Source organism: Dendropsophus ebraccatus, chromosome 4 (genome assembly GCF_027789765.1).
Source record: "Dendropsophus ebraccatus isolate aDenEbr1 chromosome 4, aDenEbr1.pat, whole genome shotgun sequence".
Lineage (NCBI taxonomy): Eukaryota > Metazoa > Chordata > Amphibia > Anura > Hylidae > Dendropsophus > Dendropsophus ebraccatus.
Genome location: NC_091457.1, coordinates 5,383,382 through 5,410,606, shown reverse-complemented (window position 1 = coordinate 5,410,606; position 27,225 = coordinate 5,383,382). Strand labels below are relative to the sequence as shown.

Below are 27,225 nucleotides of genomic sequence, written 5' to 3'. Positions count from 1 at the left end.
CCTAATCCCTTCTGCCTGACTGCTCGTGTTCTGACCTCTGCCTGACCTCCGACTATCCCTTGTATTTCGATTTTGTACTGCGTTGCCTGTGTGGTTTGACCCGGCTTGTTCGACTATTCTTTATTGTGTTTGTCTGTCCGTGCTGTTCTGTGTTTCACTTACGCAGTGTAGGGAACGCCTTCGTGGTTGTCCGCGACCGTTTAGGGTCGGCCGAGGCAATTAGGCAGGGCCAGTGGTGGATTCAGATTCAGGGCCCACTGTCTCTGTCCTGTCTGTTCTAGCCTGTCCTGACAGAATAGCCAGCCTTTACCGCCAATTGCCTCATGGACAACCGAACAGCCCTGACTAACATTGTGGACCAAATGCAGCGACTCAACACGATGGTTCAGGAGCTCGCTGTAAGGGTCCAAGAACAGGAGACGGCACCCCGACAACTCACGGTGACCTCCTCCACACCTCCTGAACCACCTGTTCAACTTCCTGATAAGTTCTCGGGGGACAGGAGGAAATTCCGTGCCTTCAGAGAGGGGTGTAAGCTGTATTTAAGGTTACGCCCTACTTCGTCTGGGGATGAGGTTCAGAGGGTGGGCATCATCATGTCCCTCCTCCAAGGACCACCACAGGAGTGGGCATTTTCCCTACCATCTGACTCCCCTCACTTACAGAGCCCCGACCAGTTCTTTTCCGCCCTAGGTCTATTGTATGATGACCCTGACTGTGCAGCTAACGCTGAACGACAGCTGACTGGGTTGAGACAGGGCCGACGTCCAGTGGAGGAGTACTGCTCAGAATTCCGGCAGTGGAGCGGTCTCTCCACGTGGAACGATTCGGCCCTCAGATATCAGTTTCGAGTGGGTCTCTGTGACAGACTGAAAGATATGTTGGTGGCATACCCTACTCCTGACTCGCTTGAGGACAGCATGACACTAGCCATCAGGGTTGACCGACGACTCAGGGACCGACAGAGAGAGAAGGGTACCCCTGACCACCCTAGAGCCCCTGTATCACCGCTCTCACACCCCAAATCCTCTCTCCCAGTCTTACCACCACCCGAAGAGCCGATGCAGGTGGATGCCACTGATGCTAAAGCCCGACGTGCCCATCGCCTGCAGAATAATTTGTGCCTTTATTGCGGTAAAGCAGGACACCAAGTTCGGCAATGCCCTTCCAGGCCAGGGCCACCGCCGGAAAACTTCAACGCCTGAGAGATTGTCGAAGGGGTCTCTCAGGCGCACAGGTAACCTTCAAAAATAAGTTGTTGTTACCAATTTCTTTGTCTGTGGGGAATAAAAGTATTAATGGGTACGCCCAAGTTGATTCTGGATCCTCAACCAACTTTGTTAATCCTATGTTTTTTTCTGGTTTGGAGGTATGTCCCCTTTTGCTCCAGCGTCCTATTAATGTCACTGGAGCAGATTCTGCCCCTTTTGCCCAGGGAAGTGTCCGTTATGTGACACCGTGTCTTGAGGTCAAGGTGGGGTCTGTCCATGTGGAAAGACTCGACTTCTTACTCATGCATAACTTGTCATCTGACGTGATTCTGGGGTTGCCCTGGTTGGAGACTCACAACCCTGTCTTTGATTGGCCCAACAGGGAGCTGGTACGATGGGGGCCTGGATGTGCCTCCCACTGTAATGCTGTGTCTCTTGCGGAATGCTCCTCCGGAGAGGGGGAGGTTCCGGAATTTTTATCAGACTATGTTGATGTGTTCGACGAAAAAGCAGTAGAAGAATTACCACCACACAGACCATATGATTGTGCTATTGAGCTACTTCCTGGGGTCAAATACCCTCGAGGTCGGATTTTCAATCTGTCCTGTCCTGAGAGGGAAGCTATGAGGGAATATGTAAAAGATAGCCTGCGTAAAGGTCATATACGCCCATCTTCTTCTCCCATGGGGGCGGGGTTCTTTTTCGTTGGGAAGAAGGACGGGGGTCTCCGTCCCTGTATTGATTACCGGGAGTTGAATAAGATTACGGTTAAGAATCAGCACCCCTTGCCATTAATTCCTGATCTGTTTAACCAAATCATAGGAGCTAATTGGTTTTCCAAGGTAGACCTGAGGGGAGCATACAATTTAATCCGCATCAGGGAAGGTGATGAGTGGAAGACCGCATTCAATACCCCAGAGGGCCATTTCGAGTATCTCGTCATGCCCTTTGGGTTGTGCAATGCTCCGGCCGTCTTCCAGCATTATGTCAATGATGTTTTTCGTGAGTATCTGGGACGGTTTGTTGTGGTGTACCTCGATGACATTTTAATCTTCTCCCCAGATTGGTCTTCCCATGTGTTGCACGTCCGTACGGTAATGGAGCTTCTCAGACAAAATAATCTGTATGCCAAGTTGTCAAAATGTCAGTTTGGTCTCCAGGAGGTCTCGTTCTTGGGTTATAATATTACTCCCCATTCGTTTAGTATGGACCCGGTCAAGGTGGCGGCCATAAAAAATTGGGAAAGACCTAACAACCTGAAGGCCTTACAAAGGTTTTTGGGCTTTGCCAATTATTACCGGAAATTTATTAAGGGCTTTTCTATCATAGCTAGGCCCCTTACCGATCTAACCAAGAAGGGGGCAGACCTTGTACACTGGTCCAAAGAGGCTCTTGAGGCGTTTGACACACTTCGGCATTGCTTCTCAGAAGCTCCAGTACTGACTCAGCCAGATTTCGAACGGCCCGTTTGTGGTTGAAGTAGACGCGTCCGAGGTGGGGGTGGGGGCGGTCTTGTCACAAGGGTCAGACACCCTTACCCACCTACGGCCGGTTGCATTCTTTTCTAAAAAATTTTCACAAGCAGAACGCAATTATGACATTGGCAATAGAGAACTGTTGGCCATTAAGATGGCCTTTGATGAATGGAGGCACTTCTTGGAAGGGGCCAAACATAAGGTCACTGTACTCACTGACCACAAAAATTTAGTTTACCTCGATACTGCTAAACGTCTTTCTCCCAGGCAGGCCCGGTGGGCACTGTTCTTTTCTAGGTTCGACTTTGAAATCACCTATCGACCCGGTTCTCGTAATATCAGAGCTGACGCCCTCTCCGGCAGCTTTGATTTTGAAGTTATGCCCGAAAACTATGTCGATACGATACTAAAACCTGGTGTTGTAATATCGGTTTTGCAACCTGACTTAGTAACTCTCATCACGCAGTCTCAGAGTATGGCCCCCCATAACACTCCTGGGTCTCTCTTGTTTGTACCGCCGAGTCTCCGTCTCCGAGTATTGGAAGAGATTCATGGTTCTGTGTTGGCAGGGCATCCTGGTATTGCTGGAACTAAATATCTGCTGTCACGTCATTTCTGGTGGCCAACATGGAGCCGAGATGTTAAATCGTTTGTGGAAGCCTGTGAGGTCTGTGCTCGATCCAAGGTCCCCCGTAGTCTACCGGAGGGGTTGTTACACCCTCTGCCGGTCCCTGCGAGGCCTTGGACGCACTTATCCATGGATTTTATCACAGACCTACCACTATCTAGGGGTAAGACGGTCATTTGGGTAGTGGTGGATCATTTTTCTAAGATGTGTCATCTTATTCCACTACGTAAACTACCCAGTGCTCGCTTATTAGCCACGCTGTTTGTCAATCATGTGTTATGCTTGCATGGGATCCCGGAGAACATTGTTTCTGACAGGGGTGTTCAATTTGTTGCTAAATTTTGGAGAGAGTTTTGTAGTAAACTGGGGGTCTCATTGTCTTTCTCTTCTGCGTTCCACCCTCAAACGAACGGACAAACCGAGAGGGTCAATCAGTCGTTGGAGCAGTTTCTAAGATGTTTTGTGTCTAATACCCAGGACAAATGGCGTGACTTCATTTCACTCGCTGAGTTTGCCTTAAACAACCATGAGCAGCGCTCTACTAGTATGTCGCCGTTTTTTTGTAATTATGGGTTTAATCCCAGATACTCGTCCGTCCACTCTGCCGAATCTGTAAACCCTTCAGCTGAAGATATATTCTCGAAACTGTGCACAGTTTGGGCCCAAGCTCATCAGAGCTTGGTGAAAGCCCAGGAAACCTATCAAAAGTATGCCAACAGAAGACGCATATCTGGCCATCAATATGTTGTAGGTGAAAAAGTCTGGCTCTCAACAAAAAACCTGAAATTGAGAGTCCAATCAGGAAAACTGGCACCCAAATACATTGGGCCATACATGATCGTAGAGGTTATTAACCCAGTAACTTTCAGGCTTAAACTACCATCGTCCCTAAAGATTCATTCGGTTTTTCATAAAGCCTTGCTGAAAAAATATGTGCCACCAGTGTTTCCGTCACCTCCTCCTGCTCCGCTAGTCGTCCAGGGTGAACTGGAGTATGAGGTAGAGAGAATTCTAAACTCTCGGTGGGTGCAGGGTTCATTACAATACCTAGTCCACTGGAAGGGTTTTGGACCAGAGGAGCGTACATGGGTGGCAATTAGAGATATACACGCTCCTCAGTTAATCCGACGATTTCATACCCAGAATCCGTCTAAACCCGGTCCAGTGGATAAGGGTCCTGAGGCCCCTCATAAGAGGGGGGGTAATGTCAGGAACTCACCTGACCTGGCTCCTGCGGCGTCTTCCCCGGCCTCTGCTCCGGCGGCCAGCTCGAGAACGAGCCGGAGCTCCGCCCGCCGGAGCAGAGTGACGTCACGGAGACCCGACGGCGTCCCTAGTAACCGGGGACGCCGCGGTCTCACGTGACAGTCAGTCAGCTGACCGGTCAGCGCAGCTGATGCGGCTCGTGCGGGCTGAGTGGCAGATCGCTCTGCCACTTGGTCTGCAGCACCGCAGCTGCAGTGATTGCTGGATCAGGAGACCGAACCAATCAGTGTCTGGTCCGGGCTCCTGGTCCAGTATAAAGTATGTGAAAGCCAGCTGGTATTTGCTGGCTATTAGTTGTTCTGATCCCAGCTCCCCTTGTCCTTCTCCTGCGTATCCCGTCCTAATCCCTTCTGCCTGACTGCTCGTGTTCTGACCTCTGCCTGACCTCCGACTATCCCTTGTATTTCGATTTTGTACTGCGTTGCCTGTGTGGTTTGACCCGGCTTGTTCGACTATTCTTTATTGTGTTTGTCTGTCCGTGCTGTTCTGTGTTTTACTTACGCAGTGTAGGGAACGCCTTCGTGGTTGTCAGCGACCGTTTAGGGTCGGCCGAGGCAATTAGGCAGGGCCAGTGGTGGGTTCAGATTCAGGGCCCACTGTCTCTGTCCTGTCTGTTCTAGCCTGTCCTGACATTTTCTTTCTGAATTTTTTACTTTCAGATTCCAAAGTCTCGATGCACAGAAAGTTGTCAGCCAGGATGGAAAAAAGTTTCAGCCAATTCAACATTTGCCTTTTTTTGTTGTTACAATTGCCTTCCATGTTCTGATGGAGAAGTATCAAATGTTTCGGGTAGGATTTCCCAATGGTCTTCTGTATTCTTAGAAGGGAATCTGCAATTTTCTACTAGGCACACATTACTGGATCCGGGGAAACATGATCGTATGATGGCCTCGTAGACATATGGAAGAGCGTGAGGCAGCCACACATATTTAATTATTGTATCTGGCTTCTGGACTTACTTGGTGCTTTTTTTTATGGTGTTTTTCTCTCCTTTTACTAGAGTCAGAGACTGATTAGTTTTTCACAAACACATCATGTTGGGGGTTTGACTTTTTTTCTCAGCAAACTGCCGCTTCTTTCTCCCATAGAATTCAATAGATTTTTCTGTTTGTCCCAAAAACGAAAAAATTATAGCTAAAGACAAAAACGTCAGAAAAAAACTGCACAAATTTGTTTTTCTTTTTAGTCCAGAAAAAAAATCTGTGTCTGGGAACCCCCTTAAGCAATGTGAAACCCATGTGCCAGCCAAAGTAATTAGGGGATCTTGGGCAGTCGTAATTTTTTTATTGTTGCTACTACCGAGTAGACTTTATGCAGCTTAAATCGATAACCCCCATAACTGCCTTGATTAACCCCTTAAGGACAGAGCCAAATTAGATTTTTGCTTTTTCGGTTTTTCCTCCTTGCCATAGCACTTGCATTTTTCCACCTAGAAACCCACATGAGCCCTTGTTTTTTGCGACACTAATTGTACTTTGCAATGACGGCTGAATTTTTGCATAAAGTACATTGCGAAACCAGAAAAAAATTCAAAGTGTGGTGAAATTGAAAAAAAAAAACGTATTTTGTTTATTTGGGGGAAATGTGTTTTTACGCAATTCACCCTGGGGTAAAACTGACTTGTTATATATGTTCCTCAAGTCGTTACGATTAAAACTATATATAACATGTATAACTTATATTGTATCGGATGGCCTGTAAAAAATTCAAACCATTGTCAACAAATATACGTCACTTAAAACCGCTCCATTCCCAGGCTTATAGCGCTTTTATCCTTTGGTCTATGGGGCTGTGTGAGGTGTCATTTTTTGTGCCATGATATGTTCTTTCTATCGGTACCTTGATTGCGCATATACGACTTTTTGATCGCTTTTTTTATTACAATTTTTCTGGATTTGATGCAACCAAAAATGCCCAATTTTGGACTTTGGGATTGTTTTGCGCTGACGCCATTTACCGTGCGAGATCAGGAATGTGATTAATTAATAGTTCGGGCGATTACGCACGCGGCGATAGCAAACATGTTTGTTTATTTATTTATTTATTTATTTACTTTTATTTATAACCTGGGAAAAGTGGGGTGATTCAGACTTTTATTAGGGACGGGGCTTTTTACTATTAACAACACTTTTTTTTTTACTTTAACACTTATACTAGAAGCCCCTCTGGGGGACTTCTAGTATATACACTGTGATCTCTCATAGAGATCTCTGCAGCATAGGCTGCTGCAGCCTGAAGTAAACGAGTGCCGAGTCGGGGACGGCGCCATCTTGAAGCGGTCCCCGGCCGGCTTCAGAAACGGAGATCGCTCCTCCGGGATAACATCCCGGGGGAGCGATCTCCGCCACTAGACACCAGGGAACAGCTGAATCTGGTAATCGTCATGTTTGACAGCTGCATCTGATTACTGTATTAGCGGGCACGGCGATCGGACCGTGCCCGCTAATACCTGCGGTCCCGAACTACAAGCAGCACCCGGGATCACCGCGGTTCAGAGCGGGGTCGCCGCGCGGGCCCGCTCTGAACGTCCTTACTGGCATTAGGGCGTAAATATACGCCCTATGTCGTTAAGGGGTTTAAGGTTTGGTCTAAAAAGGACACTTATTCTATATGGGGCTGGGGAGGAGGGTGTAAAGAAATAACTAGTGAAGAGCAAACATCCCGAAAACGAACATAAAAAAAAATCATCGTGATTGGTTTGGTTTTTGTTTGCCGGAAATTCACAAATAAATAACAAACGTATAGTAGAAGCGTACATTACGGTCTAGAGTTACGCATATGCCTACCGATTATTTATCAGGTACAAAGCATAAAACATGTAATAGCGGAGCAATTACGAGGTGCGTAGCATTAGCGTAACATTTATTTTGCTTGTGCGTGTATGCGCAATGATGTGCATACATGTATGACACAATAGGCTCGAGCAGAGCCAGACAGAAAGATTAATAAAATAAATAAACTCTCCCTACTAAATATATTATCCCTACTGGTAATAACCCTCTGAGTCACCTACCATTACAGGTGATGGCTGGGATGCGGCAGGTGTGATGGGCCTATTGCAGGAGAGCCAGCACAGTCCAGAGTAGCAGCGCAAAGCAGATGCAGAAGGTGGCGCTGATTAGCAGGAAATAATGCAGCAGAGTGGATTGTGTTGCAGAGTTCCATTTGCAGAGCTAGATAAGTTCTGGCAGAATTTTTAGCCAGATGTCTGTGATACATAATTGAGCGAGTTCTGATAGCCGCTACCGTATAGCCAGTAGCTGAGGAGCAGAGGAAGCTTGAGGCAGGTAGCGGGCAGGTGGAGCAGAGAAAGTGACCCAGCTGCAGTGAGTGCCTGACAAACTGCACGCCGGTGGGTGGCAACTGCCGGCATTGCACATAATTCTAGAGATATGCTTAAGTTTAATAGCATGAAGTGATTTCTAAACAATTAGAAGGGGATCGAGTTAAAAGGCAATACTCGGAGCAGGGCTTGCTTTTAAAACTCATCATTTATCTTACTAGTGTCCCAATGCAACCAGAGTATCTGGGAGCAATAAAGAATTCTATTTAGCAATTAAAGAGAACCAGGACAATAATTTCATTCAAAGTAGGTATAGTAACAGTTGTTCCAGCTTCTAGTTGCCATTAGAGTGTGCACTGGTATTGTTATTTCTGAATTAGGCGAGTCATCCACATCCATATAAATAAGGCAAAGTAGATCGCCAAAGAAATGGGAATATCAGAATACATTTCAGAAAGGAGCAAATTTGCTAATTATCAATGAATTTTTATTTATTTAAAAACAATTTTAAGGTTCCCTTTTCATTTTATAACCAAACAAAGCAGCAGCAGCAGCCTGGTACTACCAAAGTGGAAGAGGCCATATATGTTGGGTAGAGATGGGTGACCTTTTCAAAAGTTCAGTTTAGCAAGTTTGCCAAACTTTTATATAAAGTTTGGACTTTGTAAAGGCCGCTCATTTTATTTACCTTTCCTTGCTTCCCCAATTTTTATGTGCGGCCACCATGTTCCCAAACCTGTATGAACTTTATAAAAAGTTTGAAAGCAAATTTTTTGCAAAGGTCAGAAGGCTCATCAAGCTCATCTGTAAAGTTGGCCCATCCCAGCCTAATAATATCACTAGTCCAAAACCAACACCAGACTTGACACTACCCGACTCTTTCCAGTGGCCTTGATGTTACTAGGGTAATAGTAATGATTATCTTGTTAGGTGCCAATCGGAGACATTACCAGATCAAACACTTGAAGCTGTGGGTGTAACTAACTGCAGAATCATGAGATGCCATGCCTTATATTGGAGTATACTGTTGAAAATTGTTTGCTGAAGTCAAGTGTTAGTTCTAGAATATCCTATATCATGAAGAGATTTATTTATTTTGTGTGTGTGGAGGGGAGAAGAATGAAGTATTTTCCTGATGAGATAAATATTTTGGCTTCTCACATTTACTTGTATTGTTGATTTATGCAAAAAGTTTATTTTATTTTAAACATTTTTAATTTCCACAGACAGTGACAATTGCGAGAGATGTGCCGACCATGAGATGCCCAATAAGAACAGAACTCAATGTGTCTTGAAACTGATGGAATTTCTTTCTTTCTTTGAAGATAGGATATCAATAATTGTTCTATCAGTAGTCATGTTACTTCTTACACTAACGGCTGGAATATTGGGGATTTTCGTTAGATATGAGGACACCCCAATTGTTAGAGCGAATAACAAGAACCTGAGCTTTGTCCTCCTGGTCTCCATCATGCTGAGCTTCCTCTCTGTCTTCTTGTTCCTCGGTCGTCCTGTGCATACAACCTGCAGGATACGTCAGATCTCTATTGGAATACTACTCTCAATATCCATCTCTTCATTGTTGGCCAAGACCATCATGGTTTACATGGCATTCAGAGCCACCAAGCCTGGAAGTGTGTGGAGCAGATGGAGTGGAGTAACGCTCCCTAACTGTGTGCTCCTGATCTGCTCCTCTGTCCAGGGGGTCATCTGTATGAGTTGGGTGACCCTCTCTCCCCCCTTCCAGGAGCTGGACACACACTCTTATAAGGAGAAGATGGTAGTTCAGTGTAATGAAGGGTCAGATCTTTGCTTCTACTCTGTCCTGGGTTATATGGGGATTCTGGCCACTGTTAGTTTTATTACAGCTTTCTTAGCCAGGACATTACCGGACAGTTTCAATGAGGCCAAGTACATCACCTTCAGCATGCTGGTGTTCTGCAGTGTCTGGATAGCCATGATCCCGGCTTATCTCAGCACCAAAGGCAAAGACATGGTGGCCGTGGAGATATTTGCCATCCTGACCTCTAACGCTGGACTGTTGGGCTGTATATTCTTCCCCAAATGTTATATCCTTCTCTGCAGACCTGAGATGAATACAAAATCTTATATACTGAAGGGTCAGACAGTGTGAGATTACTCATCTTTGGCCCTTACACTTATGTCTTGTATTATTACTATGAATACACTTTTATGTTGCCTTGTGATAGTGGAATAAAAATATTGTGAAATACTTATTCCTGCCTTTTGTACTTCCCATACAGCATTTTATTCCTCATGGCCGGGAATGTATGAGAATCCTTTGAAATGAGCAGAATGCAGTAAGTATATGTAGTACTTGACTGAAGAACAGGAAGTCAGTGATTTGCAGCCTTAGCCAATAGCTGCAGAATAGGAAGTCAGAGAGTTGTATCCTCAGCCAGTGATGGAAACACCATGGAAATGCATGGATGCAATAAAGATCCCCAGCTTCCGGTATTACTCCCCTTTTTACAGACTGAAAATAATACACGCCTGACCCTACCCAAGATAAAGTCCAATTTAAAGTGGTAGACAAGCCAGGATACACTCTTTCCTAAACAGTTACTTGTAGAAAAAGTAAAATAAAAAAAAATAAAAAAAATCTCCTCCTACACCCCTTAAGGAGACCTGTCACCCCCCGTGCCGAGACAGAGCCCGGTCGACCCCCCGGTGCAGACCCATATACTCACCGGTGGTGACTTTATTCCCAAATGGGGTCAAGGGACTTCTGGTGATCCTCTTAAAAATTGTTGGCGAGAGCCTGGTGTGACCCTCATTATTGGCTTTGACCAATAACGCAAAATTCAGCCTTGTATTTGTAGGCAATAGTCTGGCAAGACCCTCCTCAAAATTACGTATGATAGCCTGGTATTGAGCTGCATAGTAAAATTTTAATTGAAAACAGAAATTCATAAACAATTTAATTCTAATCTGATTAATTTGACATTTAATTATTAATCATCACAAGGTAAAAAAAAAAAGACAAAAGAAAAGGACTTTTTGATTGCTGTGGATGATGTGTATAGAAAGGTCTTTATTCGCTGAGCACCACCACACTTTACCACTTTCAGACTGGTTAGACGGTATAATACGATCAAGTACCCCAATACTTAAGTAAATACTGTAGTTGAAAAAGCAAGTGCATTGGGGATTTAATTGATTTGCCCCAGAACCATTGACAAGCATTCAAAACATATTTCATAGCAGTCAGATCTGATACAGAGCCCCAAATTACATCACTATAGCCAAAGTTTGACATGATCGCTCTCTGACTGCATGTTACTACTAGTTCCATTTTAACTAGATAATAAATTTGTATGCAGTGAGCTCCTCCTAGTGGTGGCTACAGGTAGTCCTGATTTTACTATAAGTTGCTGGAATGTATGTTATTTGTGGGTCCCACCTGATCTCCTTGACAATCTGTTAACATTAAATCATTCCGGTTTATTGCCATAACTAGAACAGACACTGTATAAGCATCTTCCTACACCAGGTGACCTTACATACTTACAAGCCAAGCTGATCTTTCTGCAGGCAATGTCACCAGTACATCCCTCTGTACACCACAAACACTGGAGTAGTGACCGTACATACAAGTCTTCTCTTCTCTCTTCCTTGAAATGTTTGAAATAAACTTTTCATACGTGACGATAACAGTGCTGTCTGATCATTACATGTAGTCAGGGTAAGAGCAAGGCCATTTTAAGAACATTTTAGCTCACATGTAATTTATTTTTTTCCCAGCATCCAATAAAGGATGTAATTGCAAGTAAAATGGTTAAGCAAAAAAAACAAAACAAAAACAGTTCTGTTTTTTAAACCCTTCATTACTTAAGGTGATTGATGGCCGGATGTCCAGGTCACAATAAAGCCGTGTTCTCCTCCTCACATTCTAAGAGCCATAACGCTTTTTTCACCTACAGGGCTGGGTGGGGGCTAATTTTTTTGCACTGTGATCTACAATTTTCATTGGTAACATATGCATGCAAATGGAAGTTTTTGATTGCTTTTTTATATATTTTTTTCATGATATACATTTAAAAAAATCAGTAATCCTGGTGTTGTGTCTTTCCATTTTCCGTACACGCTGTTCACTGTGCGAACAATATTGTTATATTTTAATAGATCGGACAATTCTGCACATTACGATATCAAATATGTTTATTTATTTTTTACATATTTTAATTAGTAAAATAGAAAAGGGGGTGACTTAAACTTTTATTGGGGGAGGGGATTTGCCATGTTGTTAAATACTCCCCCCATACACTTTTTATGTCCCCCTAGGGGACTTATATATACATATACTTGGGGGCTAGGTTCACACTATGTAACTGTGCGGCTGTATTTTTTATGCGGCTGTAAATGTGCGGATGAAACTCCGGCCGTGGGAAAAAATAGACCTGCGGCTCAAAACATACGGTCATTTACTTGGAAATCTGGTTCAACTAAAAATAACAAATAAAATCTTAAGAAAGTGATGGAAACACCTCTGGATGCATCTGGGAAAGCAGGGAAACAGTTTACATGAATCGCTATTACCGGGGTTTGCGATCCTCTGCACTAATGCCGATGTCTCTCATGGTTAATCTATTAAAATAATAAAACACATTTTCTTTGTAATAAAATCCCTTTCGTTGTTCAATAATTTAATTTAAACTAATCCATCATTTTGCAATTAAATATACTGTTAAAATAAATAGATATATAAATAAATGTATATTTATATATATATTTATTTTTTGACGGTATATTTAATTGCACAATGATGGATTCGTTAGAATTAAATTATTGACCAACGAAACTGAATTTATTTCATCGAAAATGTGTTTTCTTAATTAAATATTAATTAGTACAGGAAGCTCCATAAGCCGTTAATTCATATTGCCGGCAAAAGAGCTTTCTGTACTAATCATCACTTTACTTTAATGAAAACATCAAATGTTTCTTCTAATTATGTTATGACAATAGCATTATTAGAAGAAACATTTAGAATTATATGTGCGCTCAGCTGATTGGCTGATCGGCTGAGCGCACATATAATGAGCCGGTCCCCAGTACAGTCACTTCATTGTGCTGCGGACCAGCGAAGAGGACACATCGGGGTGAGTATAGAGCTCTCCCCACCCCCTCCCCAGCACTGCACCCCTCCCAGCAAGGAAGGGGGGGTCAGTTAACCCCTTCCTTGCTGGGATGGGTGCAGTCTGACATCAGTCTGGCCCCCAAGGGGTTAAGGGGGATGCAATACATCCTCCCTTAACCCCTTGGGGGCCAGACTGTAAGCAGCGATCTGTAAAGATGCTGCATACTGTAAGGTGCACAACACCGCTCACAATGATGGGTGTTGTGCTCCTATTTGTGTGTTTTTTGTGTGTTTCTCCCTTTTTGTTTTTCAGATATCGGTATCCTGTGGATTACGTCGGATTCCGTGGACTACGTCGATGACCAGCGTTTTTTTAAATTTTTTTTTATAAAATGGTCAATGAGGGGTGTGGGGGTGTTTTTATTCGAATAAAAATTTTTTTCAACTTGTGTCTTGTCTTTATTTCTTTACTTTGTAGACTTAGTAGTGGAAGCCGTCTAATAGATGGAATCCATTACTAAGTCAGGACTTAGTGTTAGCCGGTATAAAATGGCTAACACTAACCCCCTATTATTACCCCAGTGCCCAATGCCACCAGGGGTACTGGGAAGAGCCGGGTGCCAGTGGTCCCGGAGAGTCAAAATTGGCGCTCCTGGACCAGGCGGCAGCAGGCTGGTAAGATTAAGGCTGGGGAGGGCCTAAACCAATGGCTCTTTCCACCCTGGTCTTACCAGGCTGCTGTCGTTTGGTTTTTAACCCGGCTGGTTATAAAAATAGGGGGGACCCTATGCGTCAATCCTCGGCCGCATGTCCAGCCGCAAACAATGGTCTTGTTCATTTTTTACGGGTCCGTTTACGATCGGGCCGTAGATTCATACATAGTGCGCACTGTGCAGCCGTATATCCTATACTTTTCAGCGTACGCATGAACCACCAAAAATACAGCCGCACAATTACAGCCGCAAATACAGCCGCAAAGTTACATAGTCTGAACCTGGCCCCAGGCTGCATATACTGGTCAATGCTAAGCAATTGCAAAACATTGATCCGTATCATGGGCACTTTTCTCATAGCGCCTGCCTTAGATAGACTATGAAAATATCACTGATCCAATAGGACCAGTGGCGGATTATAATATGGGCGGTTTGGGAGGCCGCCCGGGGCCCGAGGCTTCGGGAGGGCCCATGCCACACCGCCCACATTATAATCCGCCACTGTTCTACTTACTACACTACACAGCAGCAGAGTGGGCCCCTGATCACGCTATCCATAAAGTACGCCCCCACGCCGCACTTAGCTCTCTGACCCTTGCCCTGCGTGCGTACGCTGCGGCTGTACGCTGCTCCAGGTGGGCGGGCCTTGAGACGCAGAAGGCGAGCAGCCCAGAACAGCGAAGCAGAGGACCTGTCTGTGCCTGTCTAATATGTAAGTTGACTTAGGCACTGGGGGGTACGGGACGGAACATGGACGGACCGTCTAGGGCTGGGGGGAGGGGAGGCTGCCTGGCAGTAGGACTGGGCCCAGCGCACAATGATTATTAGGGCAGGACCAGGCTGCATAGGGGGGGCAGATGATCATATGTTTGTAAAAAGCAATAAGTTAAAGAAACTCAAGATGTTAATTGGGGGAGGGGGGGTTGTGACCTGAACTCCCCTATAAGACCAGCACGCAGCCTCCTCTCCTGACATCCTCTGTGCTGCTGTGACCTCCCCTATAAGACCAGCAGGCAGCCTCCTCTCCTTACATCCTCTGTGCTGCTGTGACCTCCCCTATAAGACCAGCAGGCAGCCTCCTCTCCTGACATCCTCTGTGCTGCTGGGACCCTGCGACCTCCCCTATAAGACCAGCAGCCTCCTCTCCTGACCTCCTCTTTGCTGCTGGGACACTTTGACCTTCCCTATAAGACCAGCAGCCTCCTCTCCTGACATCCTTTTCTAGTGGGTGTCGGTTGTGGATTGACGAAGGGATGGGGGGGCAGTTGGGTGGACATTTAATCCGCCACTGAATAGGATGAAGGTATTATATTCCTGCCTGTCAGGGAAAGTGATCTGGACCTGAGGATGTCCAATCAGTCAGTTTTGTGATTGCTATAGCATGATCACCTCAGCCTGCCATCATGCCCTGCTCCTCGGACACTAATATGTGTGGGGATGCTCACACTAAAGCAGCCCCTCACATATTGAAAGCCCTTTACAGTTAGGAACCTATAAATACATTGCCACTGCTACTACAAGGGGCATCAGCTGTAGGAATGAATAAATATATATATATATATGTTCTCCCACTTAAAAAGATGAGAGGCGTCTGTAATTTACATCATAGGTAGACCTCAACTATGAGAGACAAAATGAGAAAACAAATCCCGAAAATCACATTGTCTGATTTTGTAAGAATTTATTTATGGTGGAAAATAAGTATTTGGTCACCTACAAACAATCAAGATTTCTGGCTCTCACAGACCTGTAACTTCCTCTTTAAGAGTCTCCTCTTACCTCCACTCATTACCTGTAGTAATGGCACCTGTTTAAACTTGTTATCAGTATAAAAAGACACCTGTGCACACCCTCAAACAGTCAGACTCCAAACTCCACTATGGTGAAGACCAAAGAGCTGTCAAAGGACACCAGAAACAAAATTGTAGCCCTGCACCAGGCTGGGAAGACTGAATCTGCAATAGGCAACCAGCTTGGAGTGAAGAAATCAACTGTGGGAGCAATAATTAGAAAATGGAAGACATACAAGACCACTGATAATCTCCCTCGATCTGGGGCTCCACGCAAAATCTCACCCAGTGGGGTCAAAATTATCACAAGAACGGTGAGCAAAAATCCCAGAACCACGCGGGGGGACCTAGTGAATGAACTGCAGAGAGCTGGGACCAATGTAACAAAGCCTACCATCAGTAAGACACTACGCCAGTGCCAGTGACTCAGATCCTGCAGTGCCAGACGTGTCCCACTGCTTAAGCCACTACATGTCTGGGCCCGTCTGAAATTTGCTAGAGAGCATTTGGATGATCCAGAAGAGTATTGGGAGAATGTCCTATAGTCTGATGAAACCAAAGTGGAACTTTTTGGTAGAAACACAACTTGTCGTGTTTGGAGGAAAAAGAATACTGAGTTGCATCCATCAAACACCATACCTACTGTAAAGCATGGGGGTGGAAACATTATGCTTTGGGGCTGTTTCTCTGCAAAGGGGCCAGGACGACTGATCCGGGTACATGAAAGAATGAATGAGGCCATGTATCGTGAGATTTTGAGTGCAAACCTCCTTTCATCAGCAAGGGCATTGAAGATGAAACGTGGCTGGGTCTTTCAACATGACAATGATCCAAAGCACACCGCCAGGGCAATGAAGGAGTGGCTTGGTAAGAAGCATTTCAAGGTCCTAGAGTGGCCTAGCCAGTCTCCAGATCTCAACCCTATAGAAAACCTTTGGAGGGAGTTGAAAGTCCGTGTTGCCAAGCGACAGCCCCAAAACATTACTGCTCTAGAGGAGATCTGCATGGAGGAATGGGCCAACATACCAACAACAGTGTGTGCCAACCTTGTGAAGACTTACAGAAAACGTTTGACCTCTGTCATTGCCAACAAAAGATATATAACAAAGGATTGAAATGAAATTTTGTTACTGACCAAATACTTATTTTTCCACCATAATTTGCAAATAAATTCTTACAAAATCAGACAATGTGATTTTCTGGATTTGTTTTCTCATTTTGTCTCCCATAGTTGAGGTCTCCATATGGTGTCAATCACAGACGCCTCTCATCTTTTTAAGTGGTGGAACTTGCACTATTGGTGACTGACTAAATACTTTTTTTCCCACTGTGTGTGTGTGCGTGCGTGTGTGTGTGTGTATATATATATATATATATATATATATATATATATATATATATATATATACATTTTTTTAAGTGTGAGTTCCAATTGTTTTATACCTAACCAGGGGCAAAACAAAGCAACAGCAGTACTCTAGTACTACAAGGATAGAAAGAACCATTTATTTTGCCTACCTAATACTACCAGCCTGTTACCACCTCGTCCTGGAACATCCATTTTTGATGCCCTAAACCTGATGGTACATGTTGTGTGGTACTTTTAGTGTCAGTCGGTACTGGGGTAATAATGGGAGGTTGACATTAACCATTTTTATGGATTAACACAATATTAAAAATGAGCGGGCACCTAATGTGAGTGCAAGCCTGGCAGGAAATACACTATTGTAAGGAAAGAAGAAAAGCACCTGAACAAGAACATTTTATTAGAAAACAATATATATACAACAATGATTACTGAAAGCAGATATAGATGCAAGCTGAACAATTGCAAAGACATTCCTTTCCCCTAACAATCCCCCATTTGGTTGGCCTCAGTGATGGGATATCATTCTGTTCATTTGACCCTGTGAGGTGTTTGTGTCATAAATTGTGGTCCTACCAAAGTAATTTCTGGGCTGGGTGTGATGGGGCGATTATCAGAGAACACACAGGGATAAAGCAACTGATGAAAAGCTATAAAATTTATTGAATACAACTGAATCAAGCAGGGCGAGAACCTCCGGGGGCGCCACCCGGTAGGTCCACTCAGTCCATCAGTCCTTTCTACTGAGCAATGACTTCCACTGGATGCCACAGGGGTGCTGTGCTCACACCAGCTCCCCTTCTCTCAGATCCTCATAGATCTTCTACATTTCTGTGGCCCCAGGATAAGGCCACAGCTGCAAACCTCCCCCCCCCCCTAGTGTCTTCTATTAATTTCCTAGCACAGGGGTGTCAAACTGAAATACACTGTGGGCAAAAATTAAAAAATTAGACAAAGTCGCGGGCGGGCCTTGATATTTATTGAAGAGGCCATGCGGCGCTCCTGGCAGTGGTGTCATCCCCCAGCACTGTGCACTATGATAAATGATAAGATAAATTGCTATGACATGGTTAAACCCCAACCCTAATGGTTACCCATTATTTTCCCCCAAGCAGTAGGTAATCCCATAACTGTGTCCTATGCAGTAGCCAACCCCTCCAATAGTGTCCCCCATAGTAACCAGCCCTCCCAATATTGCCCCACATAGTAGCTAGCCCTACCATTGATGCCCCTTATAGTAGCCATATAGTAGCCAGGCCTCCCAATGCCCCCCCCCCAAATGTCCCATATATTAGCCAGCCCTCCCAGTAGTGCCCCATATTGTAGCCAGCCCCCAATAGTCTTTTATATAGAAGCCATCCCTCCCCAATAGTGTATTTTTTATAGAGGCCAGCTCTCCCGAATAGTCTTATATAGAAGCCAGTCCTCTCCAATAGCCTGTTATAAAGTAACCAGCCCTCCACAATAGTCTTATATAGAAGTCAGCCCTCCCCCATAATCTTAAATAAAAGTCAGCCCTCCCCAATAGCCTGTAATATAGTAGCCAGCCCTCCCCCATAGTCTGTTGTATAGTAGCCAGCCCTCCCCCATAGTCTCTTATGTAGTAGCCAGCCCTCCCCCATAGCCTCCTCTGTGGAAGCCAGCCTTCCCAAAGTCTCGTATCTAGTAGCCAGCCCTCCCCCATAGTCTCTTATATAGTTGCCAGCCCTCCCCCATAGTCTCTTATATAGTATCCAGCCCTCCCAAAGTCTCGTATCTAGTAGCTAGCCCTCCCCCATAGTCTCTTATGTAGTAGCCAGCCCTCCCCCATAGTTTCTTATATAGTAGCCAGCCCTCCCCTATAGTCTCTTATATAGTATCCAGTCCTCCTCCTTAGCCTCTTATTTAGTAGCCATCCCTCCCCAAGTCTCGTTTATAGTAGCCAGCCCTCCCCCATAGTCTCTTATGTAGTAGCCAGCCCTCCCCCATAGCCTCTTATGTAGTAGCCAGCCCTCCCCCATAGCCTTTTATGGAGTAGCCAGCCTTTCTCCATAGACTCACTCTTTCTGTGGCCCCAGCCGGTGCGGGGGGCGCCGTCACCTCATTTCCGGCGTCTGGACGCTTCTTACATACTGCTAGGCTAAAACTTGCCTGTGGCCTACAAGATTATAATATGGGAGGTCTAAGCGGCTGTTTGGACCTCCCATATTATAATCTGTTTTTTATAATTCTCTTTTTGCCTATTTTGAAATGTTTTAATTGGGCATGTCTTTGTTCACCTTGCACATATGTCTGCCTTTCCGTAATCATTGCTGTATATTAATATTATAGGTGAATCCTAAACCCCAGCTGACTGATAGCAATAGATCAAATTAAAAGCAAAAAATAGGGCAAGAAAAAATGCCATTCCTTGATCTGATATAGATTTTATTTAAAAGATTGCTAAGGCTCTCCATCAGTTGTAGATCAAAAACATCTCCCATCATGATGCAGCATGCAGCACTACAGGTAACAATGGAACAATGACATCCTTATGGCCCGACAGGTAATTTGTGAAGAACGATGATCACCTGTGATTATGTAATTGTAGTTTGACAATGATCAACACTTCCTTGTGGTAACGTGATCTGCGTGGAGCGACACAAAGACATCATGGAGGCCCAACACTGTAGCTTTTCGACTGTTGCCATCATGCTCTGTGGAAAGCCACGGCTGAACTTAAACCGAGGTGATTGGTGAGGTAAAAGCTGTTGGACCATCACCAAGTTTTAATATTTTCTGTCTTACCGGACAAATATCTAGACAGCATGGTCTAAAGAATAGACTACATCAAATCAAGAAACAAAGGTTTGAGGGGCCTAAAGAGGTGTTTAATTTCAGATCTTTTTGACCACATGTGTATGTGTGTCCCTTGTATCCTACTTTTTTGGTCTCAGTTGTGGAGGTCGTCTGACAGATTCTATTAATTACAATGTGATCCCATAAATATTTTACTACAATCGTCAAGAAAGAAAATCCATTCATAGCATTAATAGAGGACATAAATCTAAGGACCAAAGATTGGTAGCCTCACTTAGTTGGACTCTTTAGTATGTAGGATTTTGTATTCATTTCAGGTCTGCAGAGAAGGATATAACATTTCGGGAAGAATATACAGGCCAACAGTCCAGTGTTAGAGGCCAGGATGGCAAATATCTCCACGGCCACCGTGTCTTTGCCTTTGGTGCTGAGATAAGCCGGGATCATGGCTATCCAGACACTGCAGAACACCAGCATGCTGAAGTTGATGTACTTGGCCTCATTGAAACTGTCCGGTAATGTCCTGGCTAAGAAAGCTGTAATAAAACTAACAGCGGCCAGAATCCCCATATAACCCAGGACAGAGAAGAACCAAAGATCTGACCCTTCATTACACTGAACTACCATCTTCTCCTTATAAGAGTGTGTGTCCAGCTCCTGGAAGGGGGGAGAGAGGGTCACCCAACTCATACAGATGACCCCCTGGACAGAGGAGCAGATCAGGAGCACACAGTTAGGGAGCGTTACTCCACTCCATCTGCTCCACACACTTCCAGGCTTGGTGGCTCTAAATGCCATGTAAACCATGATGGTCTTGGCCAACAATGAAGAGATGGATATTGAGAGTAGTATTCCAGTAGAGATCTGACGTAACATGCAGGTTGTATCTACAGGACGACCGAGGAACAAGAAGACAGAGAGGAAGCTCAGCATGATGGAGACCAGGAGGACAAAGCTCAGGTTCTTGTTATTCGCTCTCACAATTGGGGTCTTCTGATATCTAATAAAAATGCCTAATATTACAGCTATAATTGTAAGAAGTAACATGGATCCTAATAGAACAATTATTGATATCCCATCAGAATAAGAGAGAAATTCTACCAATTTCAAGACACATTGAGTTCTGTTCTTATTGGGCATCTCATGGTCGGCGCATCTCTCACAGTTTTCACTGTCTGTAGGAGAAAAAAATGCTTAAAATGAAATAAATTCTTCAGATTCAACAAACGTTCAAACACTTACCACCAATAAGTTATTACCATGTCTAATTCATCACATATTTTACCCCTTCATTTGCCTCCTCACAAAAATATTCTCTTTGTAAAAAAAAAGTTCATTTCCATGATGTCCAGCTTACTAAAGTTTTGTTATAGCTGCCGATAGAATTCTATGGACAACACAAAAGGAAGAGGGATAAATGCAGAAGCAGAAACGTGTTATATGCCACTCTAGTGCTGGAATCACTACTTACACTTCCTGATACTTCTACATAATGTCCCCTATGCAATCCCTGAGGGAAAATTATAGAGGGTAGGCAAATCCCCTTTTGTGTGTGTGTGTGTGTTTGTGTGTGTGTGTGTTTGTGTGTGTGTGTGTGTGTGTCGACATGACAGTAACAATTCTATACCCTCAGGGAAACCTGAATATTATAGAGGAATTCTTACGTCACCCAACTTTAGTGAGCAGCTTGACAGTTTACTCCAATGCCGGGCACGTAACCTCTTTGATTCCACAGCCAAAAGTGTCCACAGCATCTAAGAGGTTATACAAAAAGTGCTGGTCCAGTCATGTCTCCAATTGGTAGCCAGGGGCCTTTTGAATTCCTTTCTGACTGCCATGTTACCTGAAGAAGCCTTTAGAGGGCGAAATGTGCATAGGGCCACCTCTGGCCAGCGCAATGAGATGTGTGAGTGCTATTTATTGCTGAGGTTAAGTCCAAAAAAGTTGTTGTCTAGGGATTCTAACAATGAGGACAACCTGGGAGTAGAGTTTACATATATAAGGCACTTTACTAGACATTCTTAGCACCTTAGATTTTCATCACTGTGCTGCATGGCCTTTTTCTATCAGATTTTATTGAAATTTTTTAAAGTGAATTTTAGGAATTTTTTTTATATCACATTGTAAGTAATCATGATAAACAAAGATATTGTGATTGTTTGAACTATGCACATACTTTTTCTTTGTGTATCTATCTTATTGGTTGTTCTATTTTTGTGGTAAAGTGACACCTAGTGAGGGAGTGATTCATTACAACCCCCATTTTAGTTTGTGTGGTTACCAAGTCTCTCTATCTTGAACCTTTTTGTGTATATTCACTATCGTATAGTTTGTATAATTGCCTTATGCTAATACCTGCCCCCTCCCCATTCTGTTACTCTAGTATCCAACATCGCCAGGGAAACTGAAGTAAATCTAGAGTGTAAACAAAGTGACAATCTTGGACTGGTGTTATCAAGCTGATATTATTCACCTGGGAAGGGCAAATATAAAAGAACCCTTCCATGTCGGTAGTACCAGGCTGTTGCTGCTTGGTTTTGACTCTGACTGATTAAGAAAAGAATGGGGAATCCCAAAATATACGTAGTTTAAAAACTATTTAAACATATTCTGATGTTCCCACATCCCACATTGGATATTGGATTGGATCTTATCATTATTTAATACAGACGTGGATGACTTGCATATTTCAAACCTTACAATACTGATGCATGTTCTGATGGCAACAAAAACGATATTGCTCTCAAAACAAAAACTATATTGCTCTCAGATACTCCGTCTGCCTTGGAATGGAACTGGGATAAGTCATCCAAGCTTAAGACTTGTTTTCTTGTATTGCCTTTCAACTCCACCTCTTTATATTTATCTACAAATAACTTCATGTTGCTTCTTGAGTTAAGGTTTATGTCTAATCTTAGGTAATATATGTCTTATATTTAGGTATATCACTGGTCAGTTGTGGTTTCTTGTACATGTTTACACGGACCTTCTATTGCTGTCTTTGGTTAACAAATGCTTACCTTCCTGGCTGTCATGCCACCACAGGTATTATGTTGATCTGACCCTCATTACGGCCCCATCTAAGTTAAAGGATTAACTTAAAAGCCCTATCTCCCGCAGCCAATCAATTACAACAACTGCTGATTGGCTGAGCAGGATTGGGATGTCATGCCCCCAAAGCTGTCGCCACACAGCAGAGACCAAAATGGTTTTAAAATGTTAAAATGGTAATGATGTAGGAGCCAGAAAGGTAAGTATAAGCTATTTTGTATTCTTCCCCATCCCTGGGCATATTGCAGCACTTAGAGCCGTGTAACAGCACATAGTCCAGGTGCTGGCAGCAATGATAAGAAATGTTATAGTGCTAGTGGCTAGTTAACCACTAGTGCTCAAGGTTCCCTAATAATCGTGGCTGTTACGTGGGATTAAGTTGGCTGGAATAATTTGCAGCTCTTTTTCATGTCTATGAGATCATCATCCAGTCATGTTACCCCCAAATCCAATATTGTGTTTGTCATTGTAAATTGCAGATTCCTTTAAAAGAATACAAAAGACCATCAAAAAGTCTTACCGATTCTGGTTGATACTTCTCCTTCAAAACACAAAAGACAATTGTAACAACAAAAAAAAGCAAATGTTGAATTTGCCGGGATTTTTTTTGATCCTGGGAGACAACTTTCTGTACATCGAGATTTTGGAATCTAAGAATAAGAAATTCAGAGAGTACACTATATTTTTGAGCAACCAGTAGCCTTAGCTTAATATTAAAGTATTAGTTACAAAAGTTACTGATCACACCGGAAATGGAGCCCGATGAGCTCCTGAGAAACAGTCAAGTGGAGCACAGGGCAGCTATCAATAGAATCTGACTCATTTGCTTTTATATAGTCTATGGGACGAATTATCAAATTGTTCTGCCGGCCAGGAAGTGGATGGCACTGAAAAGTTTATATAACAAGTTTGTAAAGATGGAGGTTGCACATCTCACAGTACAGCATGCTGAAAGGGCGGATACAAGGGTTTAGCCATAACATCACTGTTTCTCCCTCAGTATACATACAGGAGAGTTCCGTCAGCCTGCCATTCAGCTTGTGTACAGTAACATTACACACATATACAGTATGAAAGAGCGAGAGAAAAGGGGAAGTCGGGAAGAAAAAAGGGAGAAGCAGTGAGAAAAGTCAGGGAAATGCAAGGTTATAGAAACTTTATCAGGTATAAGGGAGAGATAACGGAAAGTGTGACAAAAGTAGCTGGGAAATTGCTGCAGTCACTTTGTGTGTCTGTTAACAGAGTCCATTGCTGTCCACAGCTCTCCTGGGTGATTTTTACTCTCTAAAACATCTGTCAGGTTACATCCTCGGCCCTTTAATAAAACCATGTTTAGCAGCATAATACCTGTAAATATACGTCAGTGATCCACATCTGTCGGTGTATTTTAAGTTTAAGTTGAAGCAACTGTCAGGTTACATCTTCATTCTTTTAATAAAATCATGTATGGCAGTTTAATTCCTGTGATTGTACGTTAGTCATCCACCACTGCTAGTTTCATTTAACCCTGTTAATCACCTGTCAGGTTACATCTTAAGTCCTTTGTTAAATCACGTCTTCCAGCAAAAAAAACAACGTGATTTTCCGTCAGTGATTCACCAATGTCATTTTAATTTAACCCTCTCAATCACCTGTCAGGTTACAGCTTCATTCCTATTTAAAAAAAATGTGTCTGGCAGCATAAAACCTGTCATTATGAATCATTGATCCACCAACGTTGTACTGCTTCAACCATCAACTGGTTTTACTAGGCCCTACTGGGTCAACAAAAGTACTGCCAATTCTTTCACCTTCAACTTCCTGTCCTAGGCACTTTGGGGTCACTACACACTGGCTAATGAGGCCAAACTTCTTACAGGGCAAGTAAGGGCTAAATAAATTGAGATACAAGTTACTGCCCCTAGTAGTCATACCCAGTAAGGGTTTGTTCACACAGCTATTAAAAAAACAAGCTTTTTGGTGATCTTTTTGATGCCTAAAACAAGCAAAAACACTCTTTACAAGTCAAGTGTCAATTATCACTACACCAAACTTTGGAAAAGTTTTCTCATCTCTAGTAGTAAAATAAACCCCAAACCCAGCGCACATCAAATTTATAAATATAATGGGGGGGGGGGGGGGGAGAATAATCCCAAATACAAACATATAAAGAGAACAGTGACAAGGCTACAAAATGTAACAAAGATCAGTGGCCCTCAATCCGTGCCTCTTCAGCTGTTGCCACTTTATGACCCCCACCCATACTAGAAGTCTTTGTAATTTGTCAACAGGAAGAGATGCACAGGTTTAAAGGGGTTATCCAGCGCTACAAAAAGATGGCCACTTTCCCCCCTACTGTTGTCTCCAGTTTGGGTGGGGTTTTGAAACTCAGTTGCATTGAAGTAAATGGAGCTTAATTGCAAACCGCACCTGAGCTGGAGACAACAGTGGGGGGAAAAGTGGCCATGTTTTTGTAGCGCTGGATAACCCCTTTAAGACTACATCTCCTGCTGTGTCATGGGAAACAGGAAACTTTGGCTTAACTTAGGGCCCATTGGGTAAAGACTCCTCACCTCATTGTTGGGGGTTTTCCAGTTGATTAAACTTTCATTGATCAGAAGCCGATATTTATCTGCAGTGTTAGGCAGGAAGGTGCCGACCTTAATTTTATTCATTGTTCCATTGACTATGATATTGTTATGGATCACATAGTTGGTTGTCATCTCTCCGTACTCATTTATAGCAGAATGTCCCTGGTATTTCAGAAGCTTCAAATAGCGGACTAACTGAGAATAAAGATTTCATTATCCAGCAGGAGTTATTGTATTCTAATGATATATTCTGCCCTCTACATCAGCTTCATAGTGCCCAGGGTATATTTATTTGTCACCTTATATAAAGGATACTATTGTGAACCACAGGGGATCACCGGACCTTGAAGACTCATAGTAGTAGAATGAGCACAGGAACAGTAGATGAATCTCACATAATCTCTCGTAGGGGTCATCCATCGTGGAACATAGTAAGGTAGCCACCATCCACAGGGTGATGTCCAAACTATAATGATTGTATTGTAAAGCAATGTTTTTCGGCCTGCCACATCAAAGGCGGCCTTTCTCAGTGTGATGAGTGTGTGTTTTTTATACATGTAATAATATACGTTGAAAATCTGGAGTAGCACAATGAGCCTAAACATCCAGCCAATGTCATTTAGATCTATCTTCAACATAAAGAATATGACCTACTGAGGAATGACAGATTGGGGGGGGGGGGATTTTTTTTTGTTCTTACATGTAAGATTTTCCCAAGGCCTCTGTCAGACACAAATTTAGCATGGTGTTTTGTGAAATAAAAAAAAATATATATGGCACTAAAACACTTTAAAAACGACTTTATTTTTTTCTGCTCTGCTTCTTTGCGTTTTTTTTTTTTCAGGCAGGCATTTTTTCCAGACACTTTAACCCCTGAATTTTCATTATGGAGGAGGGGGGGGGGGTTTATTTCTATTTGCATGTTGATGGGAGGAGATAATGTCTTTATTTCTTAAAAGGAGGGGGGGAGATAAATACTGACATTTTGCAAATTAGCCAATGAGCAGAAACATGTCAAAATGAACTGAATAAATGCTAAACAAATAAAAAAATTGCTGCAGAGTTGTCGGGCCAAAACAATACAATGTGCCAATATATATATATATATATATATACACTCACCGGCCACTTTATTAGGTACACCATGCTAGTAATGGGTTGGACCCCTTTTTGCCTTCAGAACTGCCTCAATTCTTGGTGGCATAGATACAACAAGGTGCTGGAAGCTTCCTCAGAGATTTTGGTCCATATTGACATGATGGCATCACACAGTTGCCGCAGATTTGTCGGCTGCACATCCATGATGCCAATCTCCCGTTCCACCACATCCCAAAGATGCTCTATTGGATTGAGATCTGGTGACTGTGGAGGCCATTGGAGTACAGTGAACTCCTTGTCATGTTCAAGAAACCAGTCTGAGATGATTCTAGCTTTATGACATGGCGCATTATCCTGCTGAAAGTAGTCATCAGATGTTGGGTACATTGTGGTCATAAAGGGATGGACATGGTCAGCAACAATACTCAGGTAGGCTGTGGCGTTGCAACCATGCTCAATTGGTACCAAGGGGCTCAAAGAGTGCCAAGAAAATATTCCCCACACCATGACACCACCACCACCAGCCTGAACCGTTGATACAAGGCAGGATGGATCCATACTTTCATGTTGTTGACGCCAAATTCTGACCCTACCATCCGAATGTCGCAGCAGAAATCGAGACTCATCAGACCAGGCAATGTTTTTCCAATCTTCTACTGTCCAATTTCGATGAGCTTGTGCAAATTGTAGCCTCAGTTTCCTGTTCTTAGCTGAAAGGAGTGGCACCCGGTGTGGTCTTCTGCCTCAAAGTTGGAGGTACTGTGCGTTCAGAGATGCTCTTCTGCCTACCTTGGTTGTAACGGTTGGCTATTTGAGTCACTGTTGCCTTTCTATCAGCTCGAACCAGTCTGCCCATTCTCCTCTGACCTCTGGCATCAACAAGGCATTTCCGCCC

At 43.5% G+C, this 27,225-nt stretch overlaps 2 protein-coding genes across 2 annotated transcripts; one reads left to right on the top strand and one right to left on the bottom strand.

Annotated features, from left to right (window-relative positions):
* The first annotated feature begins 323 nt into the window (after nt 1–323).
* On the top strand, nt 324–9,997 carry LOC138789180 (vomeronasal type-2 receptor 26-like). Its single transcript, XM_069967785.1, has 7 exons — nt 324–398; nt 1,039–1,237; nt 2,034–2,229; nt 2,984–3,159; nt 3,940–4,061; nt 5,240–5,369; nt 9,090–9,997. The coding sequence occupies exons 1-7, from the start codon at nt 324–326 to the stop codon at nt 9,995–9,997; spliced, it is 1,806 nt and encodes a 601-aa protein (XP_069823886.1).
* Nucleotides 9,998–19,881: 9,884 nt separating this feature from the next.
* On the bottom strand, nt 19,882–25,652 carry LOC138789179 (vomeronasal type-2 receptor 26-like). The gene is made up of 4 exons (XM_069967784.1): nt 25,548–25,652; nt 25,215–25,427; nt 23,183–23,312; nt 19,882–20,786 (listed from the first exon to the last, which is right to left on the bottom strand). Exons 1-4 carry the CDS (start codon nt 25,650–25,652, stop codon nt 19,882–19,884), a joined length of 1,353 nt encoding a protein of 450 aa, XP_069823885.1.
* Between the last annotated feature and the right edge of the window lie 1,573 nt (nt 25,653–27,225).

Bases quoted from the DNA above. Each gene is read 5' to 3' on its own strand.
- LOC138789180 (XM_069967785.1), top strand. From the start codon at position 324: ATGGACAACCGAACAGCCCTGACTAACATTGTGGACCAAATGCAGCGA. The intron at 399-1,038 runs GTAAGGGTCCAA...CCTCTCTCCCAG, and splicing joins CGATGGTTCAGGAGCTCGCT to TCTTACCACCACCCGAAGAG. The intron at 3,160-3,939 runs GTATGGCCCCCC...TAAACCCTTCAG, and splicing joins TCTCATCACGCAGTCTCAGA to CTGAAGATATATTCTCGAAA.
- LOC138789179 (XM_069967784.1), bottom strand. From the start codon at position 25,652: ATGGATGACCCCTACGAGAGATTATGTGAGATTCATCTACTGTTCCTG. The intron at 23,313-25,214 runs GTGAGGAGTCTT...TCTTATTCTTAG, and splicing joins GGAAAACCCCCAACAATGAG to ATTCCAAAATCTCGATGTAC. The intron at 20,787-23,182 runs GTAAGACTTTTT...TTTCTCCTACAG, and splicing joins AGAAGTATCAACCAGAATCG to ACAGTGAAAACTGTGAGAGA.